Source organism: Atheta coriaria, unplaced genomic scaffold, assembly GCF_025399875.1.
Source record: "Atheta coriaria isolate IRGN ID8LTWV9N9 unplaced genomic scaffold, Caltech_Dcor_3.1 hic_scaffold_14_pilon, whole genome shotgun sequence".
Taxonomy (NCBI): domain Eukaryota; kingdom Metazoa; phylum Arthropoda; class Insecta; order Coleoptera; family Staphylinidae; genus Dalotia; species Dalotia coriaria.
In genome coordinates this window covers 213,722-236,923 of record NW_027045456.1, presented here as the reverse complement: position 1 = coordinate 236,923, position 23,202 = coordinate 213,722, and the positions used below count along the sequence as shown (strand labels likewise).

Sequence of the window (23,202 nt, the reverse complement as noted above, 5' to 3'; positions counted from 1 at the left end):
ATATCGTGCAATAATAGGTATTCTTTTCACATAGCGCGCATTGAACACCTGAACGGATTTGTTTACATTCCCCAGTCGTCTTTATCTCGTTTCTGCACGCTGCGCATTTGGTTGACATATAATTCCGTAGTTGTTTATATAATACAGAGTGTTTTAATATTTTAATTATTGTTTTATTGATGTTATTTTATGCGTAGAAATTAAATACTCTGGAAATTGTTTGATAAAATTCCAGAGCTTTTAATTTAATGCCGCTTCGTAGAAAAACTAAACTTTATACACGGCAGTTTAATTTTAATTCAGCCATTTGGACTCGTTTAGCAATTTAAACCGCATCGTGATTAACATTTTCTTGGCTCGTTTTCTCGACTTCGATTCGCGGAAAGTTTAATTGAATCCTTTATTAAATACGCGACCGACCGAATCATCATCGCGTTTCTTGTAATCCGTGCGCTGGATTATTGCGTTTTTATTTCATTTCTCATTTAAGTCACGTTAAACTTAATTGAAAGACAATTTGCTTTGAGAATTTCCATGACTACACAGAGGAAGTTTGTCATAAATCCTATTAGAACCTCTATTTACTTAGGACTTAACTTAAGTTTAAAGAAAACCTTAATCAAATAAAGTTGTTTTTATGCGTTGATATTTTTTGGTAATGAATGTGTTTGTTGAATCTGTTTCAGTGCGCGCATGGCTCCGGTTTCTTTGAACTGCAGGTGCTGGAGATGGTCAACCCGCTTGGGGAGCTGACGAACCGGGAGTGTTGTGGAAATGCCGGCGGCGCTGGCGTCGGAAACGGCATCGGCATCATGCAGCGTGCCTCGCTGGCATCGCGCTGTACGACGCCGTGCAATACTTTCTTCCGGCTTTGTCTCAAAGAGTATCAGAGCAATGTGACCAGCACCGGGTCGTGTTCCTTCGGGAACACATCCAGTCCGGTGTTAGGTCGTGATACCTTCACTCTTGCGGATCCTGAACGCGGAAAACTCGTCTTGCCATTCAGCTTTCGATGGACGGTGAGTAATTTTATTTATTTAAATAATTTCGGTTAATTTTTTTTAAATTTTGTGTATTGGTGTGATAATGCCGTGCGCGATTAGTTAGTATTTCGTGGTCTTTCATGGTTTTTCAACCCGTCTGCGGCGTGAATGTACGTAAACCTGTTTTTCGTAATAAGAGGGACTTATCACGTCATTATGCTGCGCGCACACAAGCGCCCAGCGTCTTTCTTCTCGGCGTACATGTGTTGCCGGTGTACTTTGCGTTAGTTACCAGCTTACCACCGCTGACTCTTGCGCGCCCCATCTTTGCGCTTCTTCGCGCATAGACCGCCCGTCGGTCGGGGCCCGTCCGAAGCGCGCATCGCTCGCCGCCGATCGCAAACGGGCACGAAATGAGCGTTTTTAACGAAACTGGTTAACGACCGATAGTCGCCGACGAAGATTCTCGCGAGAAAATGAACGCTTTGCGTCTCACCACAAAACAACGACCAAAAAAGAAAACGGAATATGAATAGAACGTAATGAAATCTTTGATTCACTCGCTGAAGAGACGTGAAATATTCAAAATTTTCTGTGATGTGTGTGTGTGTGGGGAGCAGCACGCAGCGATAAGTTGGAATGCGGTCTTCATGGGACGAGAACAATGGTTAATTAAGCTTAATTAGCGAAAATTGATGCAAACATCGGAACGTCGCGACTGCCTGACTCATTTAGTTCATTGTTGCGGAAACATTAAAATTGTTACTGCTTTCAATTAGTAATAACCTCATCGTCAGCGTGGCATTAATGCGTTTAATATGCGTACATGACTTAAGTCATTTATTCGGATGACTTAAGTGACATTAGGTGAAGTAGCTTTACTTATTTCAGTCAAAAATAACGCAAACTTTAATTTTGACTTCTTAAAAGCAGTAATAAATCAGAATAGTTAATAATTCTTCGAAAAGCATCGATTAGACTCTTGACACATTAGTTGTAAGCGCATTGGCGAGTCATGCGAAATACGTGCAGACGAGACACGCAAGCCCGGCGACAGGAAGGAATAGTAATGAGGCGATTACATTTTCACACGTTCGATTATGTCAACGACGATAAATTACGAACTTTTTATTGCCTTCCTACTTATAATATCAACTATACTTATCGACACTGGTATCTTTCGGCGTGCGAGCATTGCACAAATAATAAATGCCCGCATCGCTTGCTTAATTGTCTTGCGTCTTAAGTCTGAAACTCGAAAACTTAAGCCGAAAATATTAACCAATAGTTATTGTGAAATAATAACATAAAACACGAATTAAAAACGTGAAATATATAGATTAACCGTTTTTTTCGTCGATATTAATTAGCTCCTATGCTAATGAACTTGGAGCGCGCTCGGTTAAACAAAGTTTCTGTCCGAGTGTGTGTGTGTTTAATGTTCAAATGCCCTGGATAAAATATTTTAATGATTGCCGTGATTAAAACGGCTTTAATTAATAAAAATACAAGTTTTACAACGCGCTAGGCCCAAAGGACATAGTCCACAACGCAAGGATGCGGTCGACGAACGTTCGTTATTAGTCTGCGCCGCGAAACCTAATTCAGTATATGCCTAATTGTCTCGTTTGCATACTAATTGTCATCGTAACGAAGCTATCGGATTATGACGGTGGAATGTCGCCAATCGACTCAATATTTTTTCAAAATAAATAAATAACTAAATTCAGTGGTGAATTATTTTACGAATTTCTACTTAGATTTAGCTTAGACATGCTCGGCATGTTGTTAGTTAAGCACGGGGCGAATGCGCGCAATCGAAATAAATTTCGCCGCTTCCTCGTCTCTTCTTCGTTTCGCGTTCCGCAAGTAGTCTTAAGTGCGTGTACGTTTCAGATCGATTTAATGCCGTCGTTACGATCCGCTTTTCTCTTCTCTAAAACCTATGTAAGCACCGACGATCTAAATCTAAATCTATCCCAGGGCCTACAACCGGAGCAAACGATTAACCCAGCTTTATACACTCGCGACTAAATTTAATTCAATAAACTTAACGTAACGGAAAAACCACTAACTGCAAACACAAAGTCAGCACATTAAAATAAATACAGAAAAACTTGCATTTCAAGTGTCAAAGTTAACGCGCTGTACCTACTCGTAATAAAATGTGTGTGAACAATAGACATTTTGTTTTTATGCATACAGAAACAAAAAAAAAAACAGTGTGCTTTTCAATTAATCGTCATGTCTTTAAACTTCAGTAGTACCTTGGTGAATAAAAAAGGCCTTCGAGTCGTTCATCTCGTTTAGTTTTTCTTCATTCTTCAATCCCGCTGGCTTGCGCATTATTTTTTGTCGTCGTGCTTTAAGTCAAGTGTCTCGTGTGTTCATGTTTGTAGATGATGGCGATAATAATCGTAACAAAAAGGCCCTCGAAGGCATCTTCTTCCTCTATCTAATTTCTTTGAGTAGTCGTTTAGTCTATTAGGACGTTGGCTGCGGGCGCAGCGGCGAAGAATGGCCACAAATGAAGAAAATAAAAACGTCAAATAAATACATCGTCGGTGGAAGTAGTAGTTACATTTTTGTGCTGGTCGAAGAAAACACGAAAACGCATGGTAAACGTATAATAATAGCACTTTGGGCACAGCACGTTGGAAAAGGACTTAATGACAGATTGTTTTCAATTGTGTGTTGGCGTGTGGGTCTTGACGACGCGTTCTACTTTTTTTTCGGTAGCTATGTGATATTATTATTGGATTATAAGAAAATCATTTAATTTTGCAGAAATTTATTTTTTTAAATTTAAATTTTAAAAATCAACATTTTAAGTATTTGAACTTTAAAATCTTGTTACTTAGCGATACCTACATTTGACAAGCATGAACTCTCTTACCAATTAGTTCTAATTAATGATCGCTCCTTAAAGCGACCTCGGCGTCTTCGTTTTTGTAGTGTTTAGCGCTTTAAACATCAAATGTGTCGTCGCGTCGTGCAAAGAGTGTTTGTATATGAAGCGTGCGACATTTTACAGAACGCGCTGCCAGTTTACGCCCGTTTTTATGCGGCGTCTGACTATGCACATCCAAGACTTGTTTCTTTGGGACATTATCCTCGAGTAGACCGGGTCGGAGTGCAATGCTTAATTAAAATCGTTTTAATCCGATGTACTCAAGCCACAAAGTACCAATTTACAGGTTCATGGTAAATGTAACTCTACAAAATGGAAATTTATTACATTTTTTAACCTGTAGAGTATCATCTATTAAATATTAGCTTATGATTTTAATAAAATTTAATACATGCTTACAGATTATGTTTTAAACTAGTGCTTAACTTGTAAGTTTGTTAATCTTCTCTTGTCTGTCCGTATCTGTCCGGAATTCTTGTATAATGCGTCGCATCTATTTGCCTACGGTTTGCATTTCGCAGTCGAGTCGATTACGTTGATTATTGCCGCGTTGCGAAGCGACAAAACGGCCCGAAGTCGAACGGCAGTTGTTAGCGGGACGAGTTATCGACTAATTGAGTCGAAAAGTGCGCATCGTCTCGTACGGCCCCATTGTCGACGTCGAGCGTATTTACTTCAGCTATTAAACGCGTGTTATTAGCGTTTGCCGGACGGAGAGTACGTCGGCTTAATCAATTGTGAATAACGACGCTCTTTGCCGTGATCTTCATGATGATCATGATCAAGAACATGATCTTCACATTTACGAATATCTATCTATTTTCATAGACACAGAAAAAATACAAAAAGGTTTTTTTAATTTTAATTTTTTGAGTAAAACTTTGACCTCCAATACAAATTTATTCTTTTATTTTATTATATTTTATAAATTTTGGTGAATGTTGAACATAATATTACTACCTATAACCATTGAGAACTTGTCGAAAAAAAAAACTAGTGCATATGTCAAGGTTTTGCCTAGTTTTTTTTGTTTTGTTATTTCGTGTGATTTTTTCATTGAAGTGTTAATACATTACATTATGCAAATTGAATGTCATTCACATGCAGTTCTCACTCGATTCGCGTTCGCGCGCTTAAATGTTTGCTGTGGCGGTTACTTAATTCGTTATTTATGACCCGAGTGGCGGCATTGTTGCATTGGGCGAAGTCTCAAGAAAAAATGGACTAAAACAAAACGTGTGAGATTTATTTATGACTAAACGGGCGGTGGCGTACGTTACCTTGAACTTTTTCACACACTCACATCACAGTTTTAAAAGTTTATAAAACGCAACAAATTTTTTTATCATAGTCATCGATTTAAATCGAAAGCAAACCAATTTTTTGTTGAATTAAAAATAGTCTGGTTAATCAAGCTCGTAAATTTAATATTTTTTTTTAAAGTATTTGATTTAATTGTTAAAATGCTTGACATCCGTAAAATTACATATTATTGGAAACGTGTTTCTTGACTTCTCGAATAATATTTATTAATTGACGTAGCGGAAACCTTGAAAAACGCCACACACGCGTACCACCTCGCCCAACGCATGTTACGTTTTGCGGCATGTTACGCTCGTTTCCTTTACATATTAATTAATCTTAATTCCATAGAGTTGCGCTTTTTATGCTCTTTAAAAACCTTCCATCGGTTAAGTGCGCATAAATTTAATGCGAGCGCTAATAGAATTTTCTTCATTCGATACCGAACGCAATCGGAATTGTAGAAAAATGTATAAATAAATAAAAATGAAGGTTAGAAATCATAGAAAATGAAATCAGCACAGTAGGCAATTTATTTTCTAGAGTGCAGTAATAAACTTGATTTATTGATCATTCATGCATCAATCAAAACATTATTTGCAAAATTGTATGAAAATTTTCCAATTTTTAAATTGTTTTCCGATAAAAAAATTTCATATTATTCACAAGACACCTAATTTTTATTGGCTTGTAAATAAATTATTAATAAAAATTATTTTTTTCTATTTATCCACATGGTAGATATTTATATATCTAGCACTTACCCACTTGCCGTGTCTGACATACTACTCATGTCAAGTCATTCGCAGCGTAATAATATTCCAATGGGATTTATGGGTGTGTGTGCCTCCGTAAAAGTATTCAACAATAACATTTCATTTCGCGTCGTACGCGTTCCATTCCGCGCGCGCAAATAACAACCTGCTAACGGCGCGCAGGTAAACGCGCAGAAATTCATTCCTTTCGTCAATATGCCGAGAGCGCGCGCAGCCATTGTGCACTTGTGCGATAGCCATGTTGTGTGTATATATCGTAAATAAACTAATCAGCGACATGAGTAACAAATTGCAAATTGTTTGCATTGTTGTGTGACAGACGAATCTAACATTGACATTTTCTTCAATACTTCATAATCGTAATAATATCTCCTCTCCGATTTTATTTATTCCGAGTGGTAAGAAACAAGTTGTCAGTTCGTTAAGCGGCGCCGTGAATTAATTGCTCTCTTGTTAATTACAAGATCGCATCGAGTGAATCCTGCTTACTCTCCGAATATAAGTTGAGTGCGTGCCCCCACACTCACCGCACTTATTATTACAACGTGTTTATTGCTTTTCGGTGCGTACTTTTCGCGGCATGCGCTTTTTGCATTACTTTCCATCGCATATTGCTCGGTGTTTCAGCTGATTTTCTCATGCATTATGCATGCGTGCATATTTGCATCGAAAGCTGAGCACATAGAAACCGAATTGAAAGGGAATTTAAGAAACTGAATTATAAATATTTATTATTCCCCGCAAAGTTACGTTAATTGTTAATCTATTGTACATTTTGGAGCGCAAAACCGATTTTGGAAAAAGTAATTAAATATTATTAAACCACCTGTCACTTAAATAACGACACGTAAAATCGCAATTAGTCACGGCTGTACATACGCACCGCAACTAAATTTATGAGTAAATTAATAATCGAATATTCATCTTTTGGTCTGCGGACAGAATAACGTGGTGTGAAGCCGCAAACGATGGTCCCGGTAATTAAAACGCGTCATTGGCGATAAATTTGCATAAAATTGTTGTTTTTAATTAGTGCTCTTTTTTATTTCCTGCCTGCCAACTGCTCTGGCGCATGTCAAATTAATTTTAACAGTCTTTTATTTGATGAAAAATGTTGTTTTATCTTCCGCCGTTAAATTGTCTTGTTTGGCGTTAATTTATTGTTATTTTTCGTCAACCGCGTACATCACGCGGAATTAACTTTTTTTGAGAATTTTTGAGAAACTCTATAAACGTCGCTGGAGGTTTATGAACCTCATCAAAAATCATTTTTCATTCCTGTCCCATCCACAGACGTGAAAAGAAAGCGGACACTTTTGAACTGCGCCGAAATGAACAATGCGTCAGGCTGGAGAGACATTTTTATTATTCACTTCTTTTACAAATTTACATCTCATTTTATGTCACTTTACGTGCACACGTACCTAGGTACACTCAAATTGGTCGTTTTGGTTGTTTAAACAGTTTAATACGTTGTTTTCGTGGAAGGACGCCAGTCAAAATGAATTAGAAGTTTTTTTTGCTCGAGCACACGAGCAATCAATCAAGTTGATTTGAACTCGCGTCCACCACACGCAATTTCAGTGTTGTGTGCTGTGTTATGTTATGTGTTAGTTTAGAGATTGAAGCGCTTGTGATGTTTGAATACGGATGCGATTGACGCGCCGATATCCGCGCGCGCCATGCGAAGAGATAAAATTTCTAATGACAAATTGTTGCTTTACACGCCGTGACACTTGTTTTTTCCTCTCCTAATTTGATGAATTTGAAATTTGCATTTCGAATCCGTCGACAATTATTCAGCTGTCTTGTAGGCATGCCAGTGTGACAGTGTCATTGATTCTTTTGAAGTAGAGGAAATGAAGAAACATTTGTGGATAGCGAATATAGGAAGGAAAAGAAGAAAAAAAACACAGTCAGTAATTGAAAATTATACAAAAATTCTATAACGGTTATCGCATAGTCAGGAATTAGTTATGCTGAGGTCTTCCCAATCGTATGGCTAATGCATTTATGAAAGCGACGTTGTTTTACACGGCTTAGTAACTAATAAATTTGCTAATAAATTGTCCACTTAAGTCGCGCTTAAACTTAACTTAAAGATTTGATAAATTTTTGTTTTTACTACAAACACAAATATTTTATGGAGAAAATAGCTGCTTGTTTATTGTTGCTATTGTTCCCACTGGAGGGACTTTTAAAAATTCATATTTAACAGGTTTAGACATAGGTCTAAAGGGTTTGGTCAATTTGTGGTGGTCAGGCAGCATTCCCGTAGTATTTCTGCGGAGTTTAACGCGCCCGCTCGCCTATAAAACTAATGAGAAAACATTAAAAGCTTAAATGCTTTTTTGCATATCTCTTAATTTACGAACCGTGCTTCGTGCGCGCACATACCCACACCCCAGCCAGGCACCGAGATTGAACCATTCGCGCCGACGCATTATCGGCGTTATTATTATAATAACCTTTTCGGTTACATCTAAGCTGGCTCATGTGTTCACCGATCGGCGTATTTGCATTCCTCGTTATTCCTCTGTAAAATTTTACCTTCTCGTTTTCTCCACGCAATTTCTGCGTAATTAGCGGCCATGTTGAACTAGGTCCTTAAGGATCCTTTCGCACCCGACAAAAAACACTCTCCGCTGCAGTTAATTACCGAATTACTGAGTTTGACGAAACGTAACGAAACGAAAATGATGTTTTCCGACGATGGTGATTAAAACGAACCCGACTTTGCGAAGTGCTTCAATCAACCTTTGAGATTGTAGTAGGATTTCACGATGGTCTTGCTCTGTTTAGTACCGAAACTTAATTGTTTTGTAAACACTAAATTACGAAGAGTTTACAGCGTCTTAAATTTAGTTGTATCTATGGTACAGCATTGATTTCGTCGGTTTTCGCGCTCGTTACGGATATTTAGATGATTGGAAAACCGAATTGCGAAAATTTGCGGCGCGCGCATTCCGCACGCTCAGGTGCATTACGCGCTTCCATATAAGCGGAGATTGTCGGCGACATCATTCCGGACGGGTTGAGTTAACGCGGGCATACACTGGTGATAGCATACTGCACGTACTACAACAAGTCTGCATACGAAAGAAAGACGCCATGCTTGGCATGCATGAGAACCACCTTTCCTTGTCCGACCAGCTCGCGGTGCCGTAATCCACATCTAATGTGTAGCTCAGGTATGCGTTTTCTATCGATCGCGCCGAGGTCAATATTATAATACGGTTAATTGATAATTAATTCAATTGCGTTCACCGCGTACGTGTGCGATTATCTTGGGCTTTAGCTCTTTATTTTTAAGAGAAAATCCAATCAATTTGATGTGTGCACTGAACGTATTCGTTTTATTTCCTTTCGGTTCGTTTCAATTGGCTATAAAATTTGCAATGAAAATAAAAACTTTCCAATACTACTGACTGCGCACTCTCTGGATGTAGACAAAATAGAAATTAGTTGTCGGTGTTAAGTTAACAAATTTGTGTTAATATGAACGTAAATCGCGTAATTGCATTCGAGTTGTTTGTGCAAACAAACGCTGAGAAGAAATTTAGCTTTTTAATTAGGTGGTTAGAAATCGTGCGGTAGGGAAATTCAATTTATCTTAATTGAAATTGGATAAATTGAGTTTTAGATGAGTAAAAATTAGAAAATTAGAGGTTTTCAAAAGGAAATTTTCTGTTTAAACATTTAGAAGACAATTTAGTTAATTTTTCTTTGTTTTTGTTGATAAATAGATAATAAAATTAACAAATACCTAATTTATTTTGGACAATTTTACAAGAAAAAATTAAACAAATTTATGGAAAAAATATTTTTTAAAGATTTTTTTTTGTTTATTTCGTCAGCAAACAATTAGTTTGATTTGTCAAAAATCAAATGGTTTTTATAACATTTCACATAATAATAAATATTTTGATAATTATGATATTCTCGTGACGCATATAATAATTATATTAGTGATTAGAAGACGCTGACAAAGTAAATTTTCATTTCGCCTTACATCTGCCCCGTATGACTGCTCCTTCGAAAGATTAAAGGTCAAAACAATAGAAAAATGCACGCGCCGGGTCACCAAGTGTGTCCTGTCCCATCGCGCCGAAGAAGTTTAATTACTCATCTCGTTCCAGAGAGCACGAGCGGGCGAGCAGACCGCTGTCGAGTACACTAATTAGACATTCATTCGCATGTACGCGACGCACTACGCAACACCACGGGCTAATAAATATTAACCAACTAATAAGTGCACGGTGCATCACCGGGACCGCAGCGAGTTCGAGAGCCAGTGCGCACGTCGAGCGCGGACAGCGCCCGAAGATTTATGTTATTAATTAGAATTAATGGTGAAATTAACTAATAACCCACTGAACCGATATAAACGCGTATTTTTTTCATTTTTAGCTTTTAATCTACAAGGCAATCTGTTTCGAATATGATTTAATACGCGCTGCGATGCGGATTTTGTTGATTATTGTAATTTACTGTGGACGGTGTGGTAATAATTGTAATAAATCGTGTTGGTGGAGGAAAAGATGAATTTACGGGATTCATTACGGATTTTCAACTCTGTGCAATTAATATTTTTGATGGAACTAATAAGGGATTAATAAGACAGAGAATTACTATCATACTATTTATTTATACGTCGTATGAAGTCAAAATTTACATATTTATGGATAAATGTATGTTTGTTACTCGATAACTCAAAAACTACTCAACTAAATTGAATGAAACTTTCCAATATTATAGATTATTTATCAGGATAAAACATGGGCTACTTTTTGTTATGAAAATTAAATGCAAAATGCAAAAAACAACAAAAATTCTACAACAAAAGCACTATAGTTTTAAATTGACTTGTATTGCTTGATGTGAAATGTCCTAATTAATATCGTTTAATTACCTTCTGAGTTTATTATTTGTATACAACGAAGAACAAATATGCCGGACATGACGTCATTAATTAGTGCGCATTTCGGTCGACAACGTATCGATGGCGCATCGAGAAATTTTCGTTGTTTTTTTTCCGCTTGCGTTTTTGTTCCACCGTTGAAACGTCTTAAATCCTTGTGTAAAACTGTTTCGGCTTCGTTATTACATTTTCTCGGTTTGTGACTGCGGTGCGCTCTTTTAATTAGAACTGCGCGGCTCAAATATTCAAACCATTCGTCGCGCTCCGAAACCTCGCAACCCTCTCTCGCGAGTGCAGTCAAATTTGAGCGCTACAAAAAAATCTGGAAATGAACCAAACTGAAACCCGTCGCTGGCTGAAAAGTCAATTATATTAAAATTAATTGGACGAAAATAACAAGCAGACCGAGAGTTATCGATAGAATGCGATAATCGTTTTTTAAAGTTACAGAACGACAATTTTTGAATCCTACGGGCCGATGTGGAAGAAATAAAGTGGGAATGTGTCATCGGGGATTGCGCTTTTTTTGGTTTTTGTCTTCGCATGATTTGTAAAACGTTTTTATTTTCATGGACGCGCGCAAGACACAAAAGGACGTTGAAAATTAATCGCCGCCGACTCACACTCGTTACTTACTTGCATCCGATACGTTCTTTCATCTTCCTTCTGCCTCTTTTGAAGGTCGTGTATTATGTCGAGCCGTACAAGTATGCACTGGTTTTATACTAGTTATTTTATAGAAATTAAAAATTTAAAAAGTAAAAATTGTTTCAAAATTCACACATTATCTTGGGTTTTAATTTTAAAGAAAACAAAACTTTTGAATAAAATTTTTAATTTTTGTTATTACTTTGAACACACTGTATATTTTAGTGTATTATGTGCCAAACAAAACGCGTTAATGAATCGTTCGTCCTATCGTCAAACGATATATGGTTTTAACCGGCTATACAAAAAGATTGAAAAGTTTTTAATTGGCGCTGCAAGACTGGAATGTAAAAATAAAATATAAAAAAGTCCATGTAAATTTTGCGTCGATATTTTCAGCCATTGCAGTGTGAAAATAAAAATTTAAATATTACTATTGCATCGCTTTCTAATTAATATTTCGACCATTATCAATATTAACATATTATTAAAATACATTCGTGACATTTCGATAATAGAACATTTGCATTTTCACATTTTGTGAATTAGTTTCTATCGAAAAACTAATTCAGCATTTAAAAATTTTAATGTTATTTCATTAAAATATTTCGGTTGGGCGTATCACCACGAATTAATTGCTTAATTATAAATATTAACTTGAGGATTGGTTCCATTTACACGGTCTATATTAGTGTTTTTTCATTGACAACTTGTTAAATTTGCATATAGGTTTAAAAGCCTCACACTAATTAAACAAATTCTTTTCGGTTTACGACAGTCGCGCGGGAATTAAAAACAAATTTCAGTTTTGTGCTTGTAGGATCATAGAATTTCAAACATTTGACATTGATTATATTAAATGTGACCTTAAAATGCTTCAAGTATCAGAAATTTTCGTATCTCTTATCTAAATCAGCGAAAATTATGGGCATTATCCGTTGTGTATGCACAGCATACCTACTATAAACAATTTGCTGGCGGTAAATTGTGTGAAATATTTCAAATATTCAATAACAATTTGCGATTTGCTTCACATCGAACCATCGGGTTAGAAATAATGAGGAAAACATGATGCAAACAACGTGATAAAACTATAAAATCATGTAGATAGAAATTTTAACAAACATAATTATTTAAAATATGATTTTTAAGCTTAAAAGCTTTAGAAGTGTTGTTGTGTTCGATGTGTATACGGCAACTCCAATATAAGACTATAACACAACAAGTTTTATTTGTAATTTTTTTGTTTTCTGTTAAAACACACTGTATGCATGCAAGAGAACGAAACACGACTTGCACTTGCACACAAATCTCGGAATGACTGTGTTTAACTTATGTACAACCTCGCACGAGACTTTGGAAAATGTTGACTCTGCCTATTAATTAAAGACTACCAAATGTGAAATGCGCTCGTCTATTTCGTCGACGAAAATGCTCACGTTTCGGATACATCTCCGCTGGCTCGCTCTATAATTTTCAATTTGATGCTTTTCTAATGTTACTTTCGACCATTCGAACATCCAAACTCTTCCTTCGTGCACCGAGCCAGAAAAAGGAAATAAAAGACTGGTGAACCTGGAATTATACACCGCTTCGAATTCAAATCGTTGATAAATGCAAATGAAAATTTTTCATAATTACGGCTTGCGGTGTAAAAGCGGCGCGTTTCACAAGATCCTGTATTCTGCAGGTTGAAAGTTGAATACCTCTAAAGGTCTCCAGTATTCGTACGGAGACAAACGCACAAGAAGTTTGTCTGGTCTGTGCGTTTTGTTGGTCGCGCGCGTATATATCGAGTGTCGCCCGTGTTCGGTATAAAGTTACAGTCGGCGGAATTGTAATTTATATCACCTTTGAAGAAGTATTTCGTTCCACCAAGCGCCCGAAGCCTTAAGTATCACTAGTATCACCATATCACCCTAGCACGAGACCAAAATATACATTTTTATTCTTTGAGTTTTTAGGCTAATGAAAACATAAAATCAAAAATCGCATGCTTTGACTTGCGGTATAAGTGCTGAACTATGACAACAAAAGTTGAGATCACGGGGATCGTTGATGTCATGTAAACATCAAATTAGATCGTAAATTGTTGCTCAACATGGCGTTCCGCAAAAGGAAAAAACATCGATTTCCATTTAACATAAGTTTGTTAATTAAACGCGATCATGTTCGACGTGCGCTCGCCAAAAACAAAAAGCGGATAATTAGAAGAAAACGGCAGGCATCAACGCCGCGAAAAACGTGAAAACACGAAAAGTTGCGCACGATTTTCCATCGTATTACATACATCTATTCAGTCTACTCAAATGCCGATCACAGACCACACCACGCGAAATTACAACTTTCAGTTTACGATTGAAATCAACTTGAAATTTCGATTAATGGATCAAATTTGCAGCAAAATAAAATCGTGCACTGTTGTTTATAATGCATTGTGGTGTGTATTGCAAACGAAATTGAATTTGTTTGCACATTTATTTATTTCGATACTGGATGCTATTTGATTTCAATCTCTCACGTGCTACTTTCAAATTTTGTCGCTGTGCACATCGGACGACTTTTCTCGCTCTGCGGCGCGAGCATAATTGGCATGCGCAGCAACATTACCTATTTTGGTACTCGCGTCAGTTTAGCGTGTCACGTTTTTTTTTAATGCAGATATTCGACAATTAACATCTACACCAGGCAATTTGTTCATGTCATCATTTATTAAGCGTTGCCATGGTGATTTAAAATGTTTTTGTATGTTTGTACGGCTCATAAAAGACGCCTTTGTTTCACGTATTTAAAACTAAATAAACTCCGAGACGATGATCGCCCAAATTTCGATCGCGATAAGCGCCCCACGGCCGGGTGGTAAAAATCAACGCGCGTTATATATATTTTCGAATCTTTCTTGTCACTGTTTTATGTGCGACGTGCATTCGTGGCGTCATCGTCATCTCGCGCGGCCGAGAACGATCGATCGGCCCGATCGAAAATACTCCATTCGCTTCGAGATGAGACTTTGTTGTTGTGAAAAGATCACACGAAAGAGATTACGACAAGGGCAGAGAGCGAACGCAGGGGAATATAACCGAAGAGATCGATCGCGACCACGCTTGCATGTAATGGCAATTTACTCATTTACCTTTCGACCAATCAGCGCCGCCAGAACAAAAAGTATCATCGATTTTTTTCGTTCGGTTTTTCCATCGGATACCTACAACAACCACCCTGTAGATATTGCATTTGAGCGTCGCCTTTTGTTATCCTTGATAGAGTTTTCGAGCGTTTGTTATGTAACTTTCCTTGTCGTGCCTCTTTGTTGACGGCTTCTTTTTCATCTCAAGACATCCTCGCATGGCTGTATTGAGATATATCGCGATATATCGGGATGCAAAAAAGCAAAACAAAAATGTAACAATCGAACCTGTCGGCTGCGTTCAATCTCGTCGCCGCTGACTTAATAATTATCGCCGTGAAAAAGATGATTAAGACTCTTCGCCATATTCAACACATTCATCATGAATATATTATTATATTATCGCGCCGTCGGACGCACACCGTCTCGCCGATGTCGATTATTATATTACACGTCGATTATGAGATTATAATTTTCACAATGCGCGCTGCCACAATGCCGCAGCACAATCTTTTATCAATTGTATTGCATCCAATTAGATAACATTATAATTATAATGTTATCGAGCCGATGCATAAATATTCTTATTAAGACGGTGCAATATCAATAAGATTATACGAAAATAAATATTATTACGTTTTATTGACGGTGATAAATAATTGTTAATAAACGCTGCGGTTATTGCCATGGCGTTCGGCGTTAAATGAAGTGATTTTATGCGCGCACCGCAAGAAGTCGACGCGAGTATGCAAAAAGTGTAAAAATTGCCTCACATGACTTGCGGTTGAACATTTAAAGCTCTTAAAACCGAAAGCGCATAAAATCGCTTTCCATTAAACGTATGAACAACCGCAATCGTATACAGGACGAATATGTCAATTGTAAAACAGGTTATGTATAAACATAACCTATTTTTATGATTATTTTGTATAAAATTTAATTTTTCTACATAAAATGTTTAAAAATTAAGTTTTGGTGTATAATATTGTTGATATTGTTTATGTCGATGATTTTGATGCAACAAGCTGTAGGATTTTAGACGAGTCAAGCAATAATAAACTAAAATATCAGTTGGTTTAATTGGATGGGAACCGATGAGTCTGCAACACAGCGCGCACCGCACACACCACCCGAATGCCGACGGGTGGTGAACCAACACAACCAAACCAACTTTCTGCGCTCACTTCTGTGCATCGCACTCTAACCTCAAACACGCGTGCGCATTCTCTCTGCGCTGCTGCCATTTTGCCCGTCGCCGTTTAATTCTCAATCGCAGCGCGCTTTGTTGTTGTAATTTCGCCTTCGTTAGCGCACCGCGCGATTTAATGTCCTCATATGTCGCTTAAATTTCGATTCCATCGAAAAACTAATGGCTGCCCCGAATATTTTTGGTGGCGCGCTGTCCCTTCGTGCCTGTGCCTCCAAATCCGAAACGCATACTTTTTAATTAAAATACCTTCGCCGCTCATCGACTGCTCTGGGACGACCAGTTTGATTTTTATCTCGCGGCCCGCGACCAAGCGCACAATTCGAAGATATGCGGTTGAGGTTGAAGTTGAGGCTGGAGACTCAGGGAGTCGAGTGCGCGCACAAAGCGAAGAAGAGGCCGGTGAAAGACAAGCTGGAATGTTGTCTAGGTTGAGAATAATCACCACCGGACGCGCGATGCGACGCGAACGCGCCCGCGACCGAGTTTATTATGCAAAGCTTCGGTTTTAATTGTTGCGCGCATTTTTTCCCGATCACTTTCAATCTGTATATTCAATTAGATAAGCACAAAATGTTTATTTATGTCCCGTGGCACGTAATAACTTATTGTAGCAATTAAAACTTACTTGTAGGCTATTAGATCGTAGATGGCGCCACTTGTAACAGGTACAAATCACTTGTATTTTACGAATTGCCGTCATTACGCGTGTTTTGCCCAATTGTGTACGGTTTAATTAATTTAATTTTGCATGGGAGCATGTTTATCCTCGATTTGCACGTCGCTGTGGCACTTTTTTGCATTTCTGCACGTTCCCCGCCGGTCGTTTCGTTTCTCGTTATCTCGTTAGACCGGCCGACGATGCGCATTGCTGACATATTGGATCGGAACAAGCAATTAAATCACAACCTTTACGCTGCTTTGCTATTCTCGGGACGCGCGCGAACGTGAACAGGCAATTTCCATGTTAATTTGCAATTAATGCGTTCTGTACAACATTTTGATCATATTTCCACGCGAAAACGCTGTGTATAGACGCCTTGCACTGTTCCGGACTGAGTACCATAAGGAGACATAACCTATATGGAAATGGCGCTTACCATTTTGTTGCAGGCGAGCAAAGAAACAGTTTATGAATAAACACAAACATGTTTACAGCATGTTTCTTTATTTGTTGTAAAAAGCTCATCCATAAATGGTTTCTATCATTGATCTGACCTAAAATCGGCAAGCGATATGTGATTTATTGGTTTTGCAGAGCACTATACAAATATGTAGTAGATATATATGATCCTGATGCGCGCATAAAAGTTCCACATTTTTTCCCTGCTGGCATTTTTCCATTCTCAGTTTTCTCAGTGTGGATTTTATGAGTGGCGTCGTTAATTTCTGCTGCGTTGTTAACAGCTTGTCCCAGTGCTCATATGGCAAACGCTAAAAGAGAAAATTCCACACAAAAAGACGCATTCATTCTTCAAGCAAATCGTAAAATTGTTCGCTGGCTCGTCCAACGCACTGCTCGTACAAGACATTTTTATGGTTTATGATCTTCATCGGGCGCGCTTCATGATCATCAGCGCCTTTTATATTTGCTCATTGACTCATTGTTGCCTTGTTGGCCGTGTCGTCGTTAACGGTTAGTAATTTACCTAACCGAAGCACTGCCGAAACGCACAATAAATGGCTAGTAAATTAATAAAATAATATAATCGATTCCAGTTTCGGTCTTTTTGTGTGTGTGTCGCTTTGCAGATGTTTATTGTGCGTAATTAATGTTAAATAAATACGGAATCGCTCAGTTAGGTACTGGGTAATGAGGTAATGACCTGATCAAATAATTTGATAGCTTTTTTAAAAAATATTCAAGATAAATATCGTTTTATTGTCATTTTGAACTCGAAAAAAACTAAATTTCCGTGTCAACACTCCTCTACTAATAATTAGTTATATGTTTTCCTATTTGAATAGAAATTGCACTCATTTACCACCGACTGTCACGTTTGCTGGTGATTTGCATGCATTACGCAGTAATTACAACATTTGCTCCTAATTGAAATTCCGTTTTAATTTCCACGCTGCTGATTTCCATAATTAGATTAAATATTTATGTAATTTTTCTTCTCTTATTTATTCAAATTGAAATACAAATGTATTGCATGTAGATAAGTCGTAAAAGTTCACTTGTCGCTGGTGAGTCCATCAACAAGCGCAGCCAACATCTAAAGCAACGAAAATGTATTGTTATTCCGATTCGGTAGCGACGATACGGCGAAAAGAAGAAGACGTACATGGCGCGTAGGCACCTGCATATGTAAAGCGTACTTTCAATGTGTGCATGTGCATTTAATTTATTTGTTATACTATGCGAAGCGCGCGGCGCGCGACTCGTCGTGCGCGGAATGCCGAATGAAAAAGGCACAATTTTTCGTTATTATCCCACGATATATTCAGCGTTTTTGTGTTTGGCTTTCATGGCGCTTGACAGTTGACATTTACAAAGCACTAGAAGTAGGTACAATATAATCACAATAATTTTGACTTAGAAACTAGTTAAATAAGTAATTTTTAAGAGTTTAAAAACATAAATTTTCTGTTTTTTAATTAAAATTTGTGTTTAGCAGGTGCTAAAAGTATAGGAATGTGATTATCCTCAGAAAATCACCAGTGGGCGCTGTAGATAAACACTCATTTAAAATTTTCAATGATATTGACTGCATTGACTGCATTGAAAATTCAAACCGTGAAAATCACAAAAGCACCGTTTAATTTCTTCTTACTCGAACGAATGCCTTGAACCACGGTATACATCGCGCAAGAAATCCTAGCATAACATCGACTGATTAGCCGACTAAGTGCTAGCGCTCGCCGAGGATAATAGAGCATTTCTAGCGCCTCAAAAACCGGCAGAAAAAACGCGCTGCCGGCGTGAAAAATGACGGAAAAAATTTCACGAAGCTTTCGATGAGCGGCAATGTCACACCGCATTACAATAGGATAATGTACGTTAATGCGAATAATCGTAGTTTACATGCGCGCAAACGCGATGTAATTGAAAATAAATCGACGACAAATTAGTTCATTTTTTTGCCTTATTCGCTTACAATGCGAGCATCAATGAATGTCATGAAAATATAAACTATAATTTTGGGAATGTGCCGGAATTCTTGGAATTGGTAATTTTATTTCCTCTTTACTTGTCAAAAAATTTCAACTGAACGCATTCCTAATAAATTTCACGGTTAACTTATGTGTGAAACCATTTTTATGAAGCTTTGTAGCGATGTTTATTATTTTACTTTTGCATATTAAATACGCTCGCATTTAATTTAGTCGCAGCGCACGAAAAAAACTAGAATAGCATTGTAAATCTAATTTTATGGCGAATATCAATTTTTATCTTCTTCTTTTTTGTTTCAGGTGAGTCACACGCATATAATAAATCAAATTTATTCGTACAAGGTAACGCAGCAACACATTTCGTATGTATATTTAGTTTTTAATTAACAGCGCGTTTTTAAAAGGAAGTCGTGCTCAAATGCATAGAAGTTTTATTCACTTCAGAATTTGTAAGTTTCGGCATTTTTGAATATTAATTGATATGAATCGATTTGTGTCACATTCAGTTAGATATTTCGTGCATGCTTGATGTAACACATCGAATTAAGTGGCGTAGTAAGAACTGTTTTTGAACGGTGCCATCGGCGAGTTCAGTGAAACCAGATTCTTCCGAGAATCCCCTGCGTCATGAATTATTCATCAACGATTCGGAAACGTATCGGTCGTTAAAACTTGTTTAAATCCGCGCAATTCCTCAATGAATTACAGAAAAAAATAATCTAGTATTGCACAATATTAGCGTAAATTTTTAAAATTTTATTTTGAATTTTTAAATTTTTTATTTTAAAAGAAAAAAAACGCGCAGGAAAAAAAGCAATCTGCGTGCTGAATCCTGTTGAAGTATGAGAGAGTTTGGATGTCCCATGGCGGGGATATTATCTCGAAGATAGATTAAGTAATTAATGTTGTTGCGCCGACGTGATGCGCCTTCTCTTCGGCGGTGGTGTCCATGATGCTCCTCTTTGCTCGTGTGCGTCGTGCGTCCGCTCCGCAATGTCGTCATTAATGGAATCTTTATGAGTGTGACAATATTCGAGATTGTATATCTAATAAGAGGACAAGAGGACTCTTCTTGACTGCGGCTGTAGACTTTGGTTATACGCAAAACAAAAACAAAAGAAAATAAAACAACGAGAAGAGAAAAAATCAACCGACAAGTTAAAAGTGAATTTATAAATGTCGCTAAAGGGACTGTTTAATTAATACTAATTTAATGCAGAAGCCACGTTCTTCGGTATTACGTTTTACTTATCAGTGCGTATCAGGAGATTAATTAATACACAGATTTGCTAATGAATTTACTTTAAAAATTTGAAAAAAAAATTAAAAAAGATTTTTTTGCTTTTTTGTTGTTTTTAAAAGTAATATCAACTAGGTATATTTCGACAATATTACCAGTAAGTAAGATATGTACAGTAAGATATCCCCTTAAGTCACTCATAAGCCCGAGAAAATAAAACGCCTCGTCGTCGTGATCATAGTCGGTATATTCCGTGCCTACCGGTTGGTACACTATAATTTCCCGTCGGTATTTCATTATAAATAAATAACGATCGAGCGGAACATGGAAGACGAAGTTCCACGCGGACAAATTGCGTACACAGCAAACGAACGCGAACGCCCATAACGTTACCTCTTCAGCGGGGCTCGGTTCGCGTTACTTTTCGTTACCTGCGCCGTCTAACCACACATCACAGCTATCATACCATCGTATCATACCTTGCCATAGCATGCGAGTCAATATAGCTTACGACTTTCGACATGCCAAGGCATACACATAAGTTACTTAGATCTAATAGAACATTTTTACGCATTGTGAAGATGTATCGACTGCATAACCTATGATTTTCAATGTATGAGGTTAGGTTATGTTTTGGTTGAGATTTGACTTGAGTTTTGACTTTGAAATGCGAGATTCCAATCGTCAAAACAATATAATGATATTTCATTCGGACTAATCTGGTTTAATCTCTGGAGTAAAATATTTTCGAGGTTATGTTCAATGTTCAATTGATGTCTTAATAATGGTCTAGGAGTTAAGGTCACGAAATACTTATTAAGATAATAGATTTAGACAATCATCAGTAGTTTTTTAAAATTTTTTTTGCATTTTTTTATTTTTTTGCTCTTCTTGTTTATTTTCTTGAGTTATCCTTTGTTGTATTGCACTCGCAGTTGTAGCAAGTACGAGTAATTATGTGGAGCTGTTAAAACATGGCGGTTTTCCTTCACGATCCATCAGCTTCGTTCTCCAGGTGCTCCTATTGAAGCACCAAACTACTAAAAGAAAAGACAAGCGCGTCTTTGTGTTCTGTTGTGTATTTGTACCTCCTTGCTTGCTCTCTTCACACCAGTAGACATCTTCTTAATAAAATACAATTTTTATTTCCTTTAATAATCACATTAAAATATGAAAGAAACTAGTTTTAGTGTTATACACTTCTTTATCTGTGTAGCCTTTTTTTCTGTGACGTGATATAAAAGTGAAACGAATATGATTTCTTGTTTGAGTTTAATTCTTGTATCTCGACTCACACCTTGGAGAGAGACTTTGATGTAGATGTGGAAGCAACACTAGTTATTATGATTAACATCTCGACGCCGTCGTCGACGTGTATGCGTCGTCTCGTACGTGCGTTTTATGTGTGCGCACACGCATGTGAGCAGCGCGTAAACGCTCAATTATGTAATTTGCTTATTATCGTAATTGCAATCAAAACGCACTCGCGGCCCGCGATGCCGATACAGATGCGGTAATTATCTTCTGCGGCGCACCGGCGTTGCATCAACATGTGTGTGTGTTTAATAATTGATGATGGATTTGTTAACAAATTTGCTTTACTTTATTTAACCACCAATTTATTAATAGAAAATTATATTGTGATAAATTTTGTGCTGAAATTAATTTATTAAAATTATTTTAAAATGTTTTCACAACGTTTCTAGCGCTTGACGTACGCTGTGCTTTCATATAAATTGCATTTTTAATTAGTTTGCTTCATTTACATTTTTAAACTCTTAATTAGCACTTAAATTCGTAGTCATCGTTACATCTGATTAAAATAACGCGGTTTGTGTATACAAGGCGTTTGATATAAAAAAAATAACTAGTCCCTAAAGTTAAATTATTTAGGTTCTTCATTTTAATATGATATAATTTTTGTTTGCGAGAACCTAGCGCGTGCACTCACCGTGCGTTCTTCCTGGACGATAATAAATTCAAATTCCGCTAGAATAATTTTAATAAGAACGGTAACCGAACCAAGAGACGTGCGGGCAGTCAGTCAGTCACCGGAGTCTTTCATCCGCGTCCGACTAGACTGACTCGACTTTACTTCACCAACGAGCTCTTTAGTTAGCAAGTTCAGTTGAAGGTAAGTTAAGCGACTTAAGCGCACATCGTTTATAATGATAGTTAATTAAATCGGTTTTCCTTTCTATTTCCCGACCCATTTCGTGACTGTAAACTTTTATCTTGCTTATCAATTGAAACAAAATTACAGAAAATCTGCTAAAGAGTGACTTAAGTCAATCACCAGTCATTCTTGTACTTGTAGTTGTACTTGTACTACTGGTTGTTGTTTTGGGTGTTGTTGTTTCAGCTTTTCTTGTTTTGAGCTTTCTGTTTCGCTCTCTGGGTAGTTGAATGGTAGTTTTAAACTCCGATGATTAATGTGGCGTGAGAACTTCCACCGGCTAGCGATCGGCCCCGAGCCCGAGGGTTTCTCGCTACTTCTGCGGCTACCGCGCCCGAGAAATCTCTGCGACGCCTCAACTTACCGGTGTGGCCTTGTCGGCTCATACCTGTTTCATACTCGGTACTTATGTGCACCGAACTCAAACATGACGAGTTAAAACACTGAAAAATATGAATATTTTTTGAATATAAACTCAAACGCTGCGCTAAATTTTTATCTCATTGACTGTTTAAACACACTGTACATTCGAGATATTTTGATAAAAATCTTGAAACAACACCACACGTATTGTTGTGCCTCTCCAGCCTCCTCCTCCATTACTGTAAAAATTATAATTTGATCTTCGAACGCGATTAGCCACGTTATTGTTATCGATACACTTCGCATACTTTGCGCTCCAAAGAACTAATAACACGACGGCACGATTTCCATTAATTTTTCAAACATGTTTGTCCGCTCGCGTATTTCGATTATACACACAGCCCAACACAAAGTTTCTTATATTTGTAGTC

The 23,202-nt window shown here is 37.4% G+C and overlaps 1 protein-coding gene across 2 annotated transcripts in view; it reads left to right on the top strand.

Moving 5' to 3' along the window:
• LOC135801971 (protein jagged-1b-like) overlaps nucleotides 1-23,202 on the top strand; it is a 49,009-nt gene that overhangs the window by 2,557 nt on the left and 23,250 nt on the right. For both annotated transcript variants that reach the window (XM_065315509.1, XM_065315508.1), the window contains exon 2: nucleotides 687-1,019. In XM_065315509.1, the coding sequence (XP_065171581.1) occupies nucleotides 687-1,019 (333 nt within the window). The remainder of the gene's footprint in view (nucleotides 1-686; nucleotides 1,020-23,202) is intronic.